Here is a 15,854-nt window from a genome sequence, read left to right on the forward strand (position 1 = left end):
GTATTAGTTAGGCATTGTAAGAGTGAGTCTCCGTCAACTGGAAAAATCACATATTGGACATCTGCAATCCCCATTGGTGCAGTATAATGGGGATTTTACTGTATAAGGAATTAAAATGAGAAAGGTCCAGACTCTTATTGAGATTACGTGCAACCAGATTGAGCAAGATGTTCAAATATAATCATTTAATGGCCCACTAATTTCAAGGATATTGATTTATCAAATATAAATGTGTTACTTTCTAGATTATGGATCAGGCTCTCTTAGTGGGAGCTCCAGTTATAGGTCTGAATGATTCTGGAGGGGCACGTATTCAGGAAGGTGTGGAATCTTTGGCTGGTTATGCTGATATTTTCCTGGTGAGATTCTCAATATTTTTGTGTACTTTTGTCTTTTTAATCAGATCTTGCTTAGAATGCTGGCGGGGATGGGGTTTGAAAGATGTCCTTTGTTACTTATTTAATAAAAATGTAAAAATTTATTATTTTTGTTCCTTACACATTTTATTTGCTTGCAAAAGATAGCTCAATCATTTGTAAATACAACAAAAATTAACAAGCAATAACCTTATTCAGAGCCATGAATTATTTGCTCTCAGATAATTTAGTTTATTTTGCTGATAATGTAGGACTGGATGAGCTTTGTTTTGTCAAATATTTTCAAGTTGAATGTAGAGACTGCTGTAATACAATTTCCTACATATTGCTGATCTATTATTTTCAAAACATTAATAAATAAACTTGATTATTGTTTATAATGTTAACTGTCACTCTTCTATTTTCCGTAAATATTCATGTATAATGCATTCCGTGTATAATGCGACCCCCCCCCATTTTTGAGGGGAAAAAGGGGGGAAAATTTTACCCCCGTGTATAATACGACCCCCCCCCTCCCCTCACCCACCCGACTCGCGTTGGCGCTCCACCTGCCCAGCCTCCTGAGTCGCGTTGGCATCTCCACGGCCTCCTGAGTCGCGCTGGCATCTCCCAGCCCGGCCGCCTGAGTCGCGCTGCCGACAACTGCTCACCCGCCTGCAAAAAATTTTGCTCTCGTGTATAATGCGACTCCCCCCCCCCCCCCCCACCCCCCCATTTTTGAGGGGAAAAAGGGGGAAAGTTTTTTCGCATTATACACGAATATTTATGATACTCTAATCATTGGGGGGTGGGGGGGGGGGGAAAACAAGTTGAAGGAATGGAATGCCATATCTGCAACTAGGGTTCTTGAAATTTGGCTTGTGAAACTTTCCATTATTGATGTAACTTTTAAAGAATGGTATAGATTGGGCATTAAACATTTTAAATATTTATTTGTTATGGGGAATCTTGCTTCTTTTGAACAACTTTCTGTTAAATATGGTCTACCAAGATTCATTTTTTTGTTATCTACAGATTAGAGATTTTTTTATAATCTCAATTACATATATTTCCTAAGAGGATAAGAATTTTATTGATGTAATTTTTAATTTATAACCTTTCTATAATGGTTCAATATCTAACATTTATGATATGTTGTTGAGAATAAGATAAAATTAAAAAAGCCTGGGAACAGGACCTACAAGTTTTAATTTCTGAAGAAACTTGGAATGTAATTTCCAAATTGGTTAATACCTTTTCTTTGTGCCCGCCATTCTCTCATACAATTTAAAGTAGTCCATAGGGCTCACATGTCCAAAGTCAAACTATCTCATTTTTATGCAGATGTATCTCCTGATTGCGATAAATGCGAATATGGAGATGCTTCATTAATTCATATTTTCTGGATGTGTCAGAGTCTTGAGAAATATTGGAATGAAGTATTTCAAACTTTCTCTGCCCTTTTTAAAGTTCATTTTAAACCTAATCCCTTACCTGCTCTATTTGGTATTGTTGGAGAGGGTGACATAACTTTATCGGTATCAGAGCTGCATGTATTAGCTTTTATTTCTCTTATGGCTAGGTGGGCAGTGTTGCTCAGATGGAGGGACGTTACCCCACATAATCCTGCTCAATAGTTTAAATTTAGAGATTAGATGCTCAATTTTCAATTTTAATTCAAATTTTCAATTTTTGAATTACTTTTAACATCTTTGATTTGTTATGAAAGTAGAACTGTTGACTAATGAGGTAATTTATCTCTCTGATAAGAATTCTGTCTTTTTTTTGGCCAAACAGCTTTTTTAGTAAAGGGTCTAGATTTTCCTTTCGTATAGTTAAAATATCAATACAATATATTCTATTTGATTAAAATGTGGGGTACTTTTGATGAAATTATGTGATTTAAGTGTAATATAACCATATAACCATTTACAGAGCGGAAACAGGCCATGTCAGCCTTTCGAGTCTGCACCGGTTCACTAGAACAAATCCACTAACTCAATCCTCCCATAAAATATTTTTTATGTAGTCGGTAGGAGAGAAGTATGGAACAAACCAACTAAACTTGAATGGTTTACTGGCCTCTTGGCAAATGTTTGAAGTTGCTCGGCCTTCCACGCATCAGCTCACACAAACTTTAAATTTCACTGTTAAATCAATCCACAATCTTATCCTGAAAGGCACAACTTCAAATAATATGAATTATATCGTGAAATATGTTGAAAATGTCCCTTTGCGTCGACATTCTGCAAAGGAATGCGACATAAAAATAAAAAGTTAAAAGGAGAAATAGGGCTTTATGATGAATTGGGAGATATCTGGGCAGTGAATATTAAGAGGGAAAGATTTAGAGGGAACATTAGGAGGAAGTCTTTCACACAGAGAGTGGTAGGAGTGTGGAACGAGCTGTCAGCTTGAGTGGTGAATGCAGGCTCAGTTTTAATTTTTAAGAATAATTTGATCAGAAACATGGATTGGAAGGGTATGGAGAGCTATGGTAAGGGTGCAGGTCAGTGAGACTAGGGAGAACAATAGTTCAGCGTGGACTTAAAGGGCCAAAAGGCCTGGGTCTGTGCTGGATTGTAATATTTCTTTTTTACTTTTAACTTGTATGTTCTCTGTATTTTTGGATGTGAAATTTCAATGTTAATAAAAAAATGAAAAAGAAAGAAATTTGGCTTGTGCAGGGAGGGATTTTCTTGCAAGCATTTGCCAAGTCACTGCTTGGAAGCCAAACACAGAATAATCTCATGTACTTGTCGACTTTATCCACTTTGTTGCCAACTTCCACTCTGACCTCAAATTACTTGGTCCATCTCTTGCAAAACTCTTCCCTTACTTGATCTCTGTCTGCATCTCGGGAGACAAACTCTTGACAGACATCTTCTACACCCTGCCCCCTGCAAGGATTCCATTCCCTTCTTGCAATTCCTTCATCTCTATTGCATCTGCTCCCCAGTGGTCTTCTATATGAGATGACCAGAGATATCCCCCTTCATACAGAAATGTGGCTTCACATCTATTACTGTCAACCTGGCCCTCACCAGCATATTCTCCCATTCCCTACACATCTACCCTAGCCTCCTCCACTGCCGTGAGCAACAAGAACAGGATTCTCCCATGTCTTCAGCTCCTACACCATCAGTTTCTGCATCCGACATGTCATCCTCTGCCATTTCTGCCACCTACTATGTGGTCACACCACCGACCACATCTTTCCCTCTCCGTCTTCCACAAGGACTGCTCCCTCCATGGCTCCCTCAACCATTCCTTCCTTCCCACTGTTTTCTCTCTTGGTACCTAACCCTGTGAATGCAAGAAATTGTACACTAGTCAGCACCATTCAGCAGCCCAAACAGTCCTTCAAAGTGAACCCACATTTTGCTTGGGAATTTTCAGGGGTCGTTTATTGCATCAGGTGCTCCAATTGTGGCCTCTTCTACATAGGAGAGACTGGATGCAGATTGGGAGATCACTTCATTGAGCATTTGTACTCTGCCACAATAGCAGAGATCTCCCAGAGGCAACCCATTTCAATTCCCCATTCACATGTCGACACATCTGTATGTTGTCTTTTGCAGCGCCAGATTGAGGCTGCCTGCAAATTGGAGGAATAGTGCCTTGGATTCTGTCTGGGCATTTTCCAATCAGATGGCATTAAAATTTTTCCTTTTGGGGCCCCTCCCTCCCTCCCTCCAGCTCTGCATTCACAGATCAATTCTCACCTTTCCTCTCCTGTCCTATTCATGTCCAATAATGACCTTTTTCCTGTTGGCCTTTGCTCCTCCCCTTTCTTCCCTCCTCTCCCAGGCCTAGCTTTTGCTCATACCTTAAGGAAGGTTTCAGACCCAAAATGTTATCATGATGGATGCTGTGTGACCTGTTGAGTTCCTCCAGCATTTGATTTTTTTTTTACTGTAATCCAGGTACCTACAAACTTTCGTGTTTCATTCCAAACAATTTTTTGATAAGTTTTGGCTTGCATATAATGATCTCAGATTTCAGATTTATTGCCAGAGTGCATATGTGACATCCATACAACCCTGAAATTCTTTTTCCTGCGGGAAAGCAGAATTGCCAAAAAATTTGTACACATGTAAACAAATAAAGAAATGTAAACTGTGCAATACAAAGAGAAAAATAAGCAATGAAGTGCAAAAATAAGAGTCCTTAAATAAGTCCCTGATTGAGTTTTTTTATTGAGGATTCTGATGGTGTAGGGGTAGCAGCTGTTCCTGAACCTGGTGGTGCAAGTTTTGTGGCACCTCTATTTCTTTCCTGATGGTAGCAGTGAGAACAGAGCTTGTGCTGGATGATATGGATCCTTGATGATCACTGCTGCTCTCCAACAGCAGCGTTCCCTGTAGATGTTCTTGAGGGTGAGAAAGGTTTTGCTTGTAATTACCTGGTGGGGAGAGTTTTACATGTGATCTTTTTGATATCTGTGCAATTTTACATAAGGTTGTAAAAATGCAAGATACTTTTTTATTACGTTAAGGCAGTAATCCAGATGTGCTGCTTCTTGTATGAAGCAGAGTACGTACAACATAAGGTTAGAGATATAGTTAATGGGTTTTATCTGTGAAATAATCTTTCAACGTTCATGGCTCTTTTGATGAGTTGCTTGATTTATCATCTTTCTTAATCAACAGGTTGTTTTATGGACTAGATTGCTATAGTAATGCAATAATGTGTATTTGATATTTTGCAGAGAAATGTCCTGACTTCTGGAGTCATTCCCCAGATCTCACTTATTATGGGTCCTTGTGCTGGTGGTGCTGTCTATTCACCTGCCTTAACTGACTTTACATTCATGGTGAAGGTATGTGCATTTGGTGATTCAATTGCAGAAATCCCTTGTTCTATTTTTCTTTTTGCCTTCATAGCAACAAAATATTATGAGGTATTTGGAATTGGCCCATTGTGGCCATATGCTTTCTAGGCAGGCTAAAATGAGCAAAGGTTTTCTGAGAATTGGCAAACATTTTTTTTTCTGTTAAGTTACATACACACAAGTTGATCTAGTCGATAAGAAGGCAAATGGTGTGCTGGCATTCAGTAGTTGTGGGGATTGAGTTCAAGAGCCATGAGGTAATATTGCAGCTCTATAAAACACTGGTTTGATAACACTTGAGGTATTGCTTTCAGATCTGGTCACCTCATTACAAGAAGGATGTAGGTTCCTTGGAGATGGTGCAGAGGAGATTTTCCAGGCTGCTACCTGGATTGGAGAGCATGTCATATGAAGCAAGGTTGACAGGGCATTTCTCTTTGGAATGACAAAGGATGAAAGTAGAATTAAAGTATGAGATTATAGGGAGCTTTTTTTTCTAGGGCAATGTAGAGCTCGTCGAAAGAACCAAAGACTTGTTGATCCAAACCAAGGCTTTTATTAGTAAAAGACGGGAGCTCTTCACAGGTGGCCGACCAGTCCGGAATGATCCGACCTGGCTAGGGACACAACCCTTTAAGGCCCAGACTTAGCGTGGCTTAGCTCTCAGCCAATCGCTGTAAGCACAGTCTAGATACAGTAACTATATACACTATACACATTGGTGATAGATCTGTACTATCACAGGCAACAATAGCAAATACCAGAGGATATTGGTTTAAGGTGAGTGGAGGTAAGTTTAGGGTGAACATCAGAGGGATTTTTTTTTTACTCTGAGTGATGGCTGCATGGAATGCATTGCTGGTGTGGTGGTGGAGGCTGGTACAATAGAGATATTCAAAAGACTCTTGGACTCTCTAAGAAAAATAGAGAGCTATGGGTGTGAGGTAGGGAAAAATTTGGGGTAGGATTCCATAATTTGGCACACATCGTGGGCTGAAGGGCCTGTATCAGGTTGCAATTCCTCACTAGTCAGGAAGGCGCAACAGGACTGCATTTCCTGAAAAGACTGAAGCGGGCAAGGCTACTGGCCACTATCATGTCATCCTTCTACAGGAGCTCTATCAAGAGTGTGGTACAGTTGCTGCGGAAAAATGGATCCGAGGTCAATCCACAGGACCATAAGCGTGGCAAAGAGGATGATCACTCTCTCCAGCCACCCCCTCCCATCGACGTGATCTACCGCAATTGTTGTCTTAAGAGGGAAATCCTGCCTGTATTGACTTGCCAAAATGCAACACTGCATACACATTCCATTTGCCATTTCCTGCCCACCTTCCCAGCTGATCTCAATCCTGTTTTAAACTTTAATATCCTTTCTTATTGTCCACTGAAAACTTATTAATTTGTTAACTACAATGTTATGCAAAGTTAATGTTGCAAACAGTGGACCCAGCACTGTTATTCCCTGCAGCACGCCACTGGACACAAGCCTCCAATCTGAACAGCAACCTTCTGACTTCTTCCAAATCAAATGTGAATTCAACTAACCAGCTCACCTTGGATTTCACATGATCTAGCCTACCATGCAAGATCTTGTTAAATGCCTTGCTAAATTTTTAATATATGTATGCATGTACAGTAATAGGTTCTGTCTGTGCGTGTGTGTGTGTGTCTGTCTATATATTTATTATATATAAATATAGATATATACATATACAGATATATATATATATATACACCTTTTATGAAATATATTATTATTACCATATAAATTGTTTGTCAGTAAGTGTGTTTGCACTGTTTTTGCTCCATAGACTGGAAAATGCTGTTTTGTTGGGTTGCACTATTACAATTGGATGATAAATAAAGTTGAATTTAATTCCATTCAAGATAACACCCAGCACTCTGCTGTTCTCCACAGTGAAAACTGATGAGAAATATTCATTTAAAAATATCACACAAAGACTGTCATGCTAATTTTTTTTAAGATGACCAATTCTCTATAGAACCATCTTTTTGATCTTAATATACCTGTAGATTCCTTTAGGATTTTCCTTTAACCAACCTGCCACATACATCTCTTGCCTTCTTTTTACCTTCCTGATTTTTCTAGTGTATTTCTGAAATTGTACTATGAGGGATATGCCTAAATCTGATTTTTTTTTTAAACCTCATATGAGCTTGAGATATTCAGCTAACTACCATTTATTCGACCATGGTAACTCAATCTTTCCAATCTTTAGTGCTGGTGTGTACCTACCCGAACCGAGATCTTTATTATCTTCATATGAGGGTGAAGGATAGAAATACAGTTCTCACTTTTCTCCAGTTTATCTTGCTCCCAAGGACACAGGTGTCCACAAGGTTGTGAATTGAAGACAGACAAGAGCAAGGTAGTGGTACTGTGCCTGTGTGGGAGATACTAACCTGGGTGTAACCACTGTCCCTGGTAGTTGCCTAGATATGAATATCATTCCCAATGGATATGGCAATTGGCTCTATAGAGTAAATGAATAAAATCAGAGAGGGCAACTCTTCCAGAATCAACTCTTCCAAAGGAGAACATCCCATCAAACAACTCTGTGCTTATTGGTACTTTTTCAATCACTGTCTTCTAAAATATTCTGTGATGGAGCACAGGAATGCTCATTTTTTGACACAGAATTTCAGAGCTGTTAAAATGTCAGAACCACCTTCGTTTGGCCTGTTTTTCACAGATCCCCATCAATCAATTGTAAAAAGAAATGGATGTATTTCTTTCCTTGTTCCTTGGAAAAGATTGAACTTGAAGAGCATCTTGAAAGCTGGCCATTTGCCTTACTGACATTAAACTGTACTGACTGAATTTGGAGAAATCATGCACAATTTTCTGAAATCATGCCACACTGCTTGCTATCTGTGCTTCTGCCATTGTCTTATGAATGTTTTGAGAATCAGACAAAGTTACTTTCTTTTCAAGTTCTGGATTAGCATTTGACTTGGAACACAAACAAAATCTGGCCTTGAGTCTAGCTCTGACGTATTTCAGTGAAGTAGTCCACTCAGTTGTTTATTTTGAGATTCCTATTTTTCTTTCAATGCAGTTTTCCATAAACATTGTGTTGTAGCTGGTCAGGTCAGACTGTTTTTTTTTTGTTTCAGGATTGCTCTGATTTAAATATGAGTACTTTATTTTAAACAGAAGCAAAATGTATGAATATTTTGTACAAGATGTGCTGCGACTAACTGGTCTTTTTCTAAAAGGGTTAGATTTGTGCTGCTTATTCTTTTATCAGAATTGATCCTAATTCGATTAGTGTTGGGGCTTTGCAGGGTACCTCTTACTTATTCATTACTGGCCCAGATGTGGTGAAATCTGTTACAAATGAGGATGTGACTCAGGAAGATCTTGGTGGTGCAAAGACCCACACTGCAGTTTCAGGTGAGGTGTCTTTTAGAAGAGTACATGTTATTGAGCAATCATTATTTTGCATTTGAAATGTGTTGAATGAATGCATACCATTTATTTCATTTGTCTAATGGATTTTTTATTTAATTTTCCCCACGTGTTGGTGCTGTTTCTTTTAAAGTAGTGTTTGGAAAAATTTGGAAATTTAATTCTCATGTGGCAAAAGTAACTATTAATGGAATTTGCAGGAGGATGATGTGGAGACTGGTTCAAATATGTTTTATCACAATCTCAGGAAGAAGGGGAGAAACTTAGCTACTGATGACTGCAACACTTTTCAAAGGATGGTTCTGGGATTCTGGCGTATCAATGAAGAGAATATGTCAAATATTTGGTGTACTTGCATAATATTGCAAACCAATATTCTCTACAAGGGTAATCTTGCATGATTAACTAATTTTCTTTTGAAAGTTGAACACAAGAAAGGTGTATGACAAATTTGCCAGTTCTTGTAGGCTATTCAGCCTATTGAATCTGCCCTGCTATTCAATTATGAGCTGATATATTTTCTCACTCGGACCCACTGCCTGCCCTACTCCCCATAACCTTTGATACCCAGGTTAATCCAGAACCTATTAATCACTGTCTTGAATCTTTTCAATCACTTGCCCAACAATATTCACTAATCATTTTAGAAAACACTGCAGTAAGGGAAAACTACCTGTTCCTTCTAGTTTGCCTCTTGCTGTTGTATGAATTTCAATGTGGGACTCTTGGGCTAATTAATTTGGCAGACAAGGAAAATCATCAGGGCATCTATTGAGATGAAAAAGATGGTGAGAAACAAAGTTGGTCCTTTTGGAGGTCAGAATGATCAGCTATATATGGAGCAAAAAGAGATCAGTGAGATCTTGAATCTTTTTTGCATCTGTATTTATTCAGGAGACTGACACAAGAGATTAAAGAGGAGGTGCTCGCTACCTTGAGGCAAATAAAGGTGGATAAATCCCCAGGGCCTGACAATATATTCCCTTAGACCATGAGGGAGGCCGATATTGAAATTGCAGAGGCCCTGGCAGATATATTTAAAACCTCCTTGGCTATGGATGAGATGCTGGAGAATATTATTCCATTGTTTAAAAAAGGCTCTACAGAAATTATAGGCCTGTGAGCTTCGTATCGGTAGCAGCTAAGTTGTTTGGAGGTTTTTTAAAAGATCAGATATACAAGTATTTGGATAGACGGGGACTGATTAGGGATAGTCAACATGGCTTTATGTACCGGGTAGGTCATGTTTAATCATGAGTTTTTTTGAGGAGATTCCAGGAAAGTTGATGAAGGGAAGGCTGTGGATGTTGTCTACTTGGACTTTAGTAAGGCCTTTGACAAAGTCTTGCATGGGAGGTTGGTCAAGAAGATTCAGTTGCTTGATATTCAGAATGAGATAGTGAATTGGATTAGACATTGGCTTTGTGGAAAATCCAGAGAGTGGTAGTTGATGATTACCTCTCTGCCTGGAGGTGTGTGACTAGGGGTGTGCCTTAGAGATCCATGCTGGGTCCAACTTTGTTTGTAAAATAAATCAGTTATATGGATGGTGATGCAGCAAATTGTATTAGCACGTTTGCAGATGACACAAAGCTTGGGGGTATAGTTAGCAGTGAAGAAGGCTTTCAGTGCTTGCAGTGGGATCCAGACCAGCTGGAAAAATAGGCTGCAAAATGGCAGATGGCATTTAATGTGTACAAGTCTGTTGTGTTGCACTTTGGGAAGATTAACCATAGTAGGACAAACACAGTAAACGGTAGAATGAAGAATGTGGTAGAATGGAGAGATATGGGAATACAGGTACATAATTCCCTGAAAGCGATGTCACGGGTAGTTAGAGTCATAAAGAGAGCTTATCGATGGAGATTTAATATTGCGTTGTTAAAACAGCCAGAAGTTATTACTTTTATTAGAGATCAAATTATTATGTTTTTACAATTAAATGAGAATTCAGTACAAGGTAAATTTGTGTTATGGGATGCTTTGAAAGCATATTTAAGAGGGCAAATTATTAGCTATACTTCTAAACTTATGAAAAAATATTTGGCAGATAGTAATAGGCTTGAAGAAGAGATTAAAAATTTGGAGAAAGACTTGCAGAGGAATGTTTCTGAAGATAAAAAGATACAGTTTTAATTTGAAAATGCATTACAATACTTTACAATCATATCAATATGAGAAGTTAATTCAAAGATCTAAACAGTGGTATTATGAATTGGGAGAAAGAGCTCACAAGGTTTTAGCTTGGCAATTGAAAACTGAATAAGTTTCCAGGACAATAAATGATGTTAAGAGGTACGATAATTACATACTCCTCAAGAAATTAATGATGAATTTCATTCTTTTTTTTGAAGACTTTATTTAAAATTTTATAACATGAATACAATAGAGAATTACATTTAAAGAAAAATAAAAAAAATTAAAATGGTATGATTACAATATTACTACACAAAATAACCCCCCCCCCCCGTTAATTGTAACACAGTATTAGTAATCTAACTAAAAATTAGTCCAACCCTCCCCCCACCCCCAAAATAAAGAGTGAAGAGTTAATAAAATTAACAATATTATATATGGGGGAAAAAAATACCCACTTACAAAAGAAGAGATAAAACTTAACCTAAAAAAAAATTCTAACAACTTCATTCTTTTTTTTATCAGGATTTATATAAATCAGAGGTTGAATAAGATGTTGATAGAGTAGAATCTTTTTTGGCTGGATTGGATCTTCCATTTTTGAAAGATTTAGAAATTCAAGAGTTGGATTCTTTTACGGATCTGGAAATTAAAGAGGTGTTACAAACGATGCCTAATGATAAATCTCCTGGAGAAGATGGATTTATGCTGGAATTTTATAAGAAATTTTATGATTTATTACTTATGGTATTTTGACAGGTATTAGAGCAAGCAACAGAAACGTCTTCTCTTCCAGAATCTTTTTCTAGAACATTGATTACGTTTATTTCAAAAAAAGATAGAGATCTGTTAAAAGTAGCTTCGTATAGACCAATCTCTTTGTTAAATGTAGATTATAAAATTATAGCTAAAGTGCTAGCAAATAGGATAGCGAAATATTTATCAAAGTTAATTCATGTAGGTCAAGCAGGATTTATTAAAATTTGTTACTCAGCTGATAAAGTTGTTAAATTAATTACATTAATTAATGCTTTTAGAGAACAACGTGACTTACCTTTGGTAGTGGCTTTAGATGCAGAAAAAGCTTTTGATTGTGTTGAATGGTATTTTTTTTATTTAAAACTTTGGAATATTTTAAATTTGGTCCAGCTTTTATTGGATGGGTAAAAGGTTTATATAATTATGCCACAAGAAAAAATTTAATAGGTACATGGATGACTGGGATATAAAGGGCTATCATCTAGGTGCAGATCAATTGAATTAGGCGGAATAATAGCTTTCCACTGACTTGAAGGGTCTATTTCTATGCTATAGTGTTCTGTGGTTCTATCACAAGGTTGTGGGCCCACAACTGTTCACGGTGTACATAAATGACTGCAAAGAGGAGTTAAAGCATAGCATATCTAAGTTTGCTGATAAGTGGAAAAGCAAATTGTGTAGAGATTACAATCTGTTGAGAGATACTGATAGGTTCAGTGAATGGGCAAGGGTCTGGTAGATGGAATACAATGTTTGTAAATGTGAGGTACCACATGAAATTCTGGTCTCCTTACATGAGAAACTATGTACTTTAGAGGCATTCTGGAAATGAGGGGGTTAGCTTTGGAGGATAGATTGAGTTGATTGGGACTATTCTCATTGTAGTTCAGAAGGATATGGGGGGGATCGAAAGAAATGTATACGATTATGAAAGGAATATATAAGATAGAATCAGGGAGGTTGTTTGCACTGACAAGTGAGACTAAAACTAGGGAATGTAGCCTCGGTTTTGGGGAAGTAGATTTAAGACGTACACAAGGATGAATTGCTTTTCCCACTGAGTCCTGAATTTGTGGAATCCTTTCTGCAATTGAACCTGTAGAGACGGATTCATTAAATATATTTAAGATGCAGATATTTGAAAAGGAGGGGAATTGAGGGTTGTGGGGAACAGGTGGATTGGTGGAGCTGACTCAGTGACTAGATTGGCTGTGATCTTATTGAATGGCAAGAACCTGTGTGGCAGGGCCTTCTAAAATGTAATGCTATCAAGTGTGTGGGTCATAAAATAAAATCTTATCCAAGGAACAGTTTTGATATCTAGTTCAATCTTGCCCTCAGTTTATCCAATTTTCATTCAAAGACTGAATGTTCCTGACATTTAATTGTTTTCAAATATTTATCAAAAGTCAATTAAACAATTAAAAATACCAGTTATTAAAATATCTAATTTTTTTTTAAATTTAAATAATTAAAAGCATTTTATAAAATATGGTTTAATTTGAATTAAAATAAATTACTTTTTTTTTAATCCTTTGCAGCAGTTTTTTTTTACAAGTTAATGGAGTTGCTGTTCCTACTCCAGATCTTATCTTGTATATTGCAGGTTGTCCTGGCAGGTTCCTCATTGCAAGGATTCCAGGAAATGGATCATGGTTAACAAAGGAGGTCAAGGAAAACACAAATTGCAAACTTGGGTACAATAGGTGGTTAATGTTAATGAAAAAAAATTGATTACAAGGGAAAAAGGAAAATGTATTAAAACAAACAGGAACAATTTCAAAAAAAGAAAGTGTGTTGCAGGGCAAGTGTGGGACTCCAAGAGCACAAGAGTAGGGAATTAGTAATGGGAATGAAGCAAATGGGAGATATGTTAGATTAATATGTTAGATCAAGAGGGAGGGTACTACAAAAAAATTCCAGAGGGGTAGTTTCAAACACTATGGAAGAACCTTTTAAAGTTACTATTGCACTGGAAAAAAATAATGGAACTAAAGGCAGTCAAGTCACCAGAACTTAATAGTCCGCATTTGAAGGTGTCAATGGCCATGATTGTAGAGGTAGTGGATTGAAGTTTTTCAAAACTCAGTCTTCTCTGGGGAAAATACTTGTGGTATGGAATACTGGAACTATCATATATTCTTGTGTAATAGTTGAGTTTTTTAGAACAATTTTTTCAGGTTAAATTTGGGAGAGTCAACTTTTACATAGATCATACTTTTGACCACGATAAGTACCTGCGTTTTCAAGATGTTGGAAGCTCGGATGGGCAGGACCAGGTGGCGTCTGTGTTTGGGGATTCAGGAACTCTGATGGGCAGGCAGCCAGGGCCTAGAAGAGGGTCTGTGGCCAGGGAGTCAGGTGTGGGCAGGTGGCTGGGGCAAGGATCAGCGGTTGGTACATTAGGAGCTCACACAGGTGGTCAGGAGATTGGAAACTCAGATGGCGGGTGGTCAGAGCATCAGGATCTTGGGTGGGCAGTCGGGGTGCAGGGAGCTCCGGTGGACAGGCAGATGAGGTGAGGGTTTGCGTTTGGGGCGTCAGGAGTTTGGTTGGGCGGGCGGTTGCGGCCAAAAATTGGGAAGCTGATTTTTACATGGGCCATTTGGAAAATACATGATTTTTTTGGGCCATAAAAGGTGGGGTGGGGGGGGGGGGGTCGAATTGCATGTGATTGACTATTTCATGAGTATATATGGTATATACTATTGTTTAAGCAAAGAAGACAAAAGTGAGTAACTAAAAGCCTTTTGAGGGCAAAATATTGAAGTCTGTAATCAAAGGAGAAATAGCAGGACATTTAGAGAAGCTCATTCTAATCAAGAACGTAAATCATATTTGACAATCAAGGATGTACAAGAAGAGTTGATGGAGAGCAATCTGTAAATGTAGTGAAATTCTCTTTTTACAACCTTACAAGGTTCTGCATAAAGGATTGTGTACAAGATAACCTATGATATTGGTGGATGGATGTAAGCATGGATTTAATTTTAGTTGTTACATAGAAAGCGGTGTTAGAATAAGCAGGTCTTTTTTCAATCTGGGACTTCTTAGCCTTTCCATTTATTTATGTTATGACCTGAAAGAGGCTGCAGAGTGTAAAGTTTCAAAGTTTGTTGACAAAACAAAGGTAGTAGGAGGGCAAGTTATGATTCCATATAACTGTGGTTATTAGGGTTCTGCAACCCTAATGTGGTATAGTATGAGCTGTGCATTTTTGCAAGAGGAATCTGCTGCAGGCAAACCATTCATTGTCCAGATGTCATAAAATGTCCTGACTTGCAAAATGTTAATTGGCAGGTGCAGCAAGTGATTAGGAAGAAAGGTGATATATTTATGTTTATTGTGAGAGGGTAGGAGTTTAGAAATGGCCTCAATTGTACTGGATACTGGCAAGGCCATACCTGGTATAATGCACAGTTTTCACTCCTTCTATTTAAGAAAGGACTTACTGGCATTAGAGGCATTCCTAGAGAGATTTGACAGTGCCAATTTGTAGGATGAGGGGAACTGAGCAAAGAAATTAAACTTCAAAGAATACAAATCTAGAAGAATGAAGTGTTACTGATCCTGACAGGGTAGATGGCAAATTTTCCACAAGTGAGAGAATCTCAAATGAGATCTAATTACAAGACATGGGTATGATCATTTAAAGCTGCAGGGTTTTTTTTTCCCCAGACTGTTTTGAATCTCTCATTTTCTATGCTGGAGATTGTGAAGGTTAAATCATTTGGAGTATTGAAAGTGGAAGTTGATATATATTTGAAAGATTAAGGAACGGAAGAAAATGAGAAACTATCATAGAAGAGGAGTTGAGGCCAAGGGCAGATTGATCATGATCCTATAAATCAGGGGTGTCAAACTCAAATTCACAGAGGGCCAAAATTAAAAACTTGGACTAAGTCGTGGGCCAAACTAAATATTTTTTGAAAATTTTCAACAACATCTGCATGTTTTCTCTTCTTTCAACATATGTAATGTTAAACTTTTTCTTATTAAAATAAATGTTTAATAATAGTTTTGGTTAAACTCTTTCCAGAAGAAGCATTAACAAATGAGAAATAAAATATTCAATAAATAATATTTCTCTATAGCCTTTAAGCTCCTTTTAAATGTTTTTTTTTCACAAGCCAACAAGTCAAAAAAATAACAACTTGCTTCAATGAAAATCCAATCTTTCAACTATGAACAGTCCAAAGTTAACCAAAGAAAATATTAATCCAAGCTTAGCTTGCTACACTGTGATTTACTCTAGTGCACCTGGGTCTAAATCAGATACTTGGCATCTCTTCTTAGATGCAAGTTCATCAAACTCTGGGGTCAGAGTTTGCCT

General features: G+C 37.6%; 1 protein-coding gene across 7 annotated transcripts in view; it reads left to right on the forward strand.

The window, feature by feature from the left end:
• Positions 1-15,854, forward strand: part of pccb (propionyl-CoA carboxylase subunit beta) — a 72,706-nt gene that overhangs the window by 26,275 nt on the left and 30,577 nt on the right. For all 7 annotated transcript variants that reach the window (XM_069896603.1, XM_069896602.1, XM_069896606.1 and 4 more), the window contains 3 exons: positions 246-359; positions 5,068-5,178; positions 8,503-8,611. In XM_069896603.1, coding sequence (XP_069752704.1) covers positions 246-359; positions 5,068-5,178; positions 8,503-8,611 — 334 coding nt within the window. The remainder of the gene's footprint in view (positions 1-245; positions 360-5,067; positions 5,179-8,502; positions 8,612-15,854) is intronic.

This window comes from Narcine bancroftii, chromosome 9, assembly GCF_036971445.1.
Source record: "Narcine bancroftii isolate sNarBan1 chromosome 9, sNarBan1.hap1, whole genome shotgun sequence".
Lineage (NCBI taxonomy): Eukaryota > Metazoa > Chordata > Chondrichthyes > Torpediniformes > Narcinidae > Narcine > Narcine bancroftii.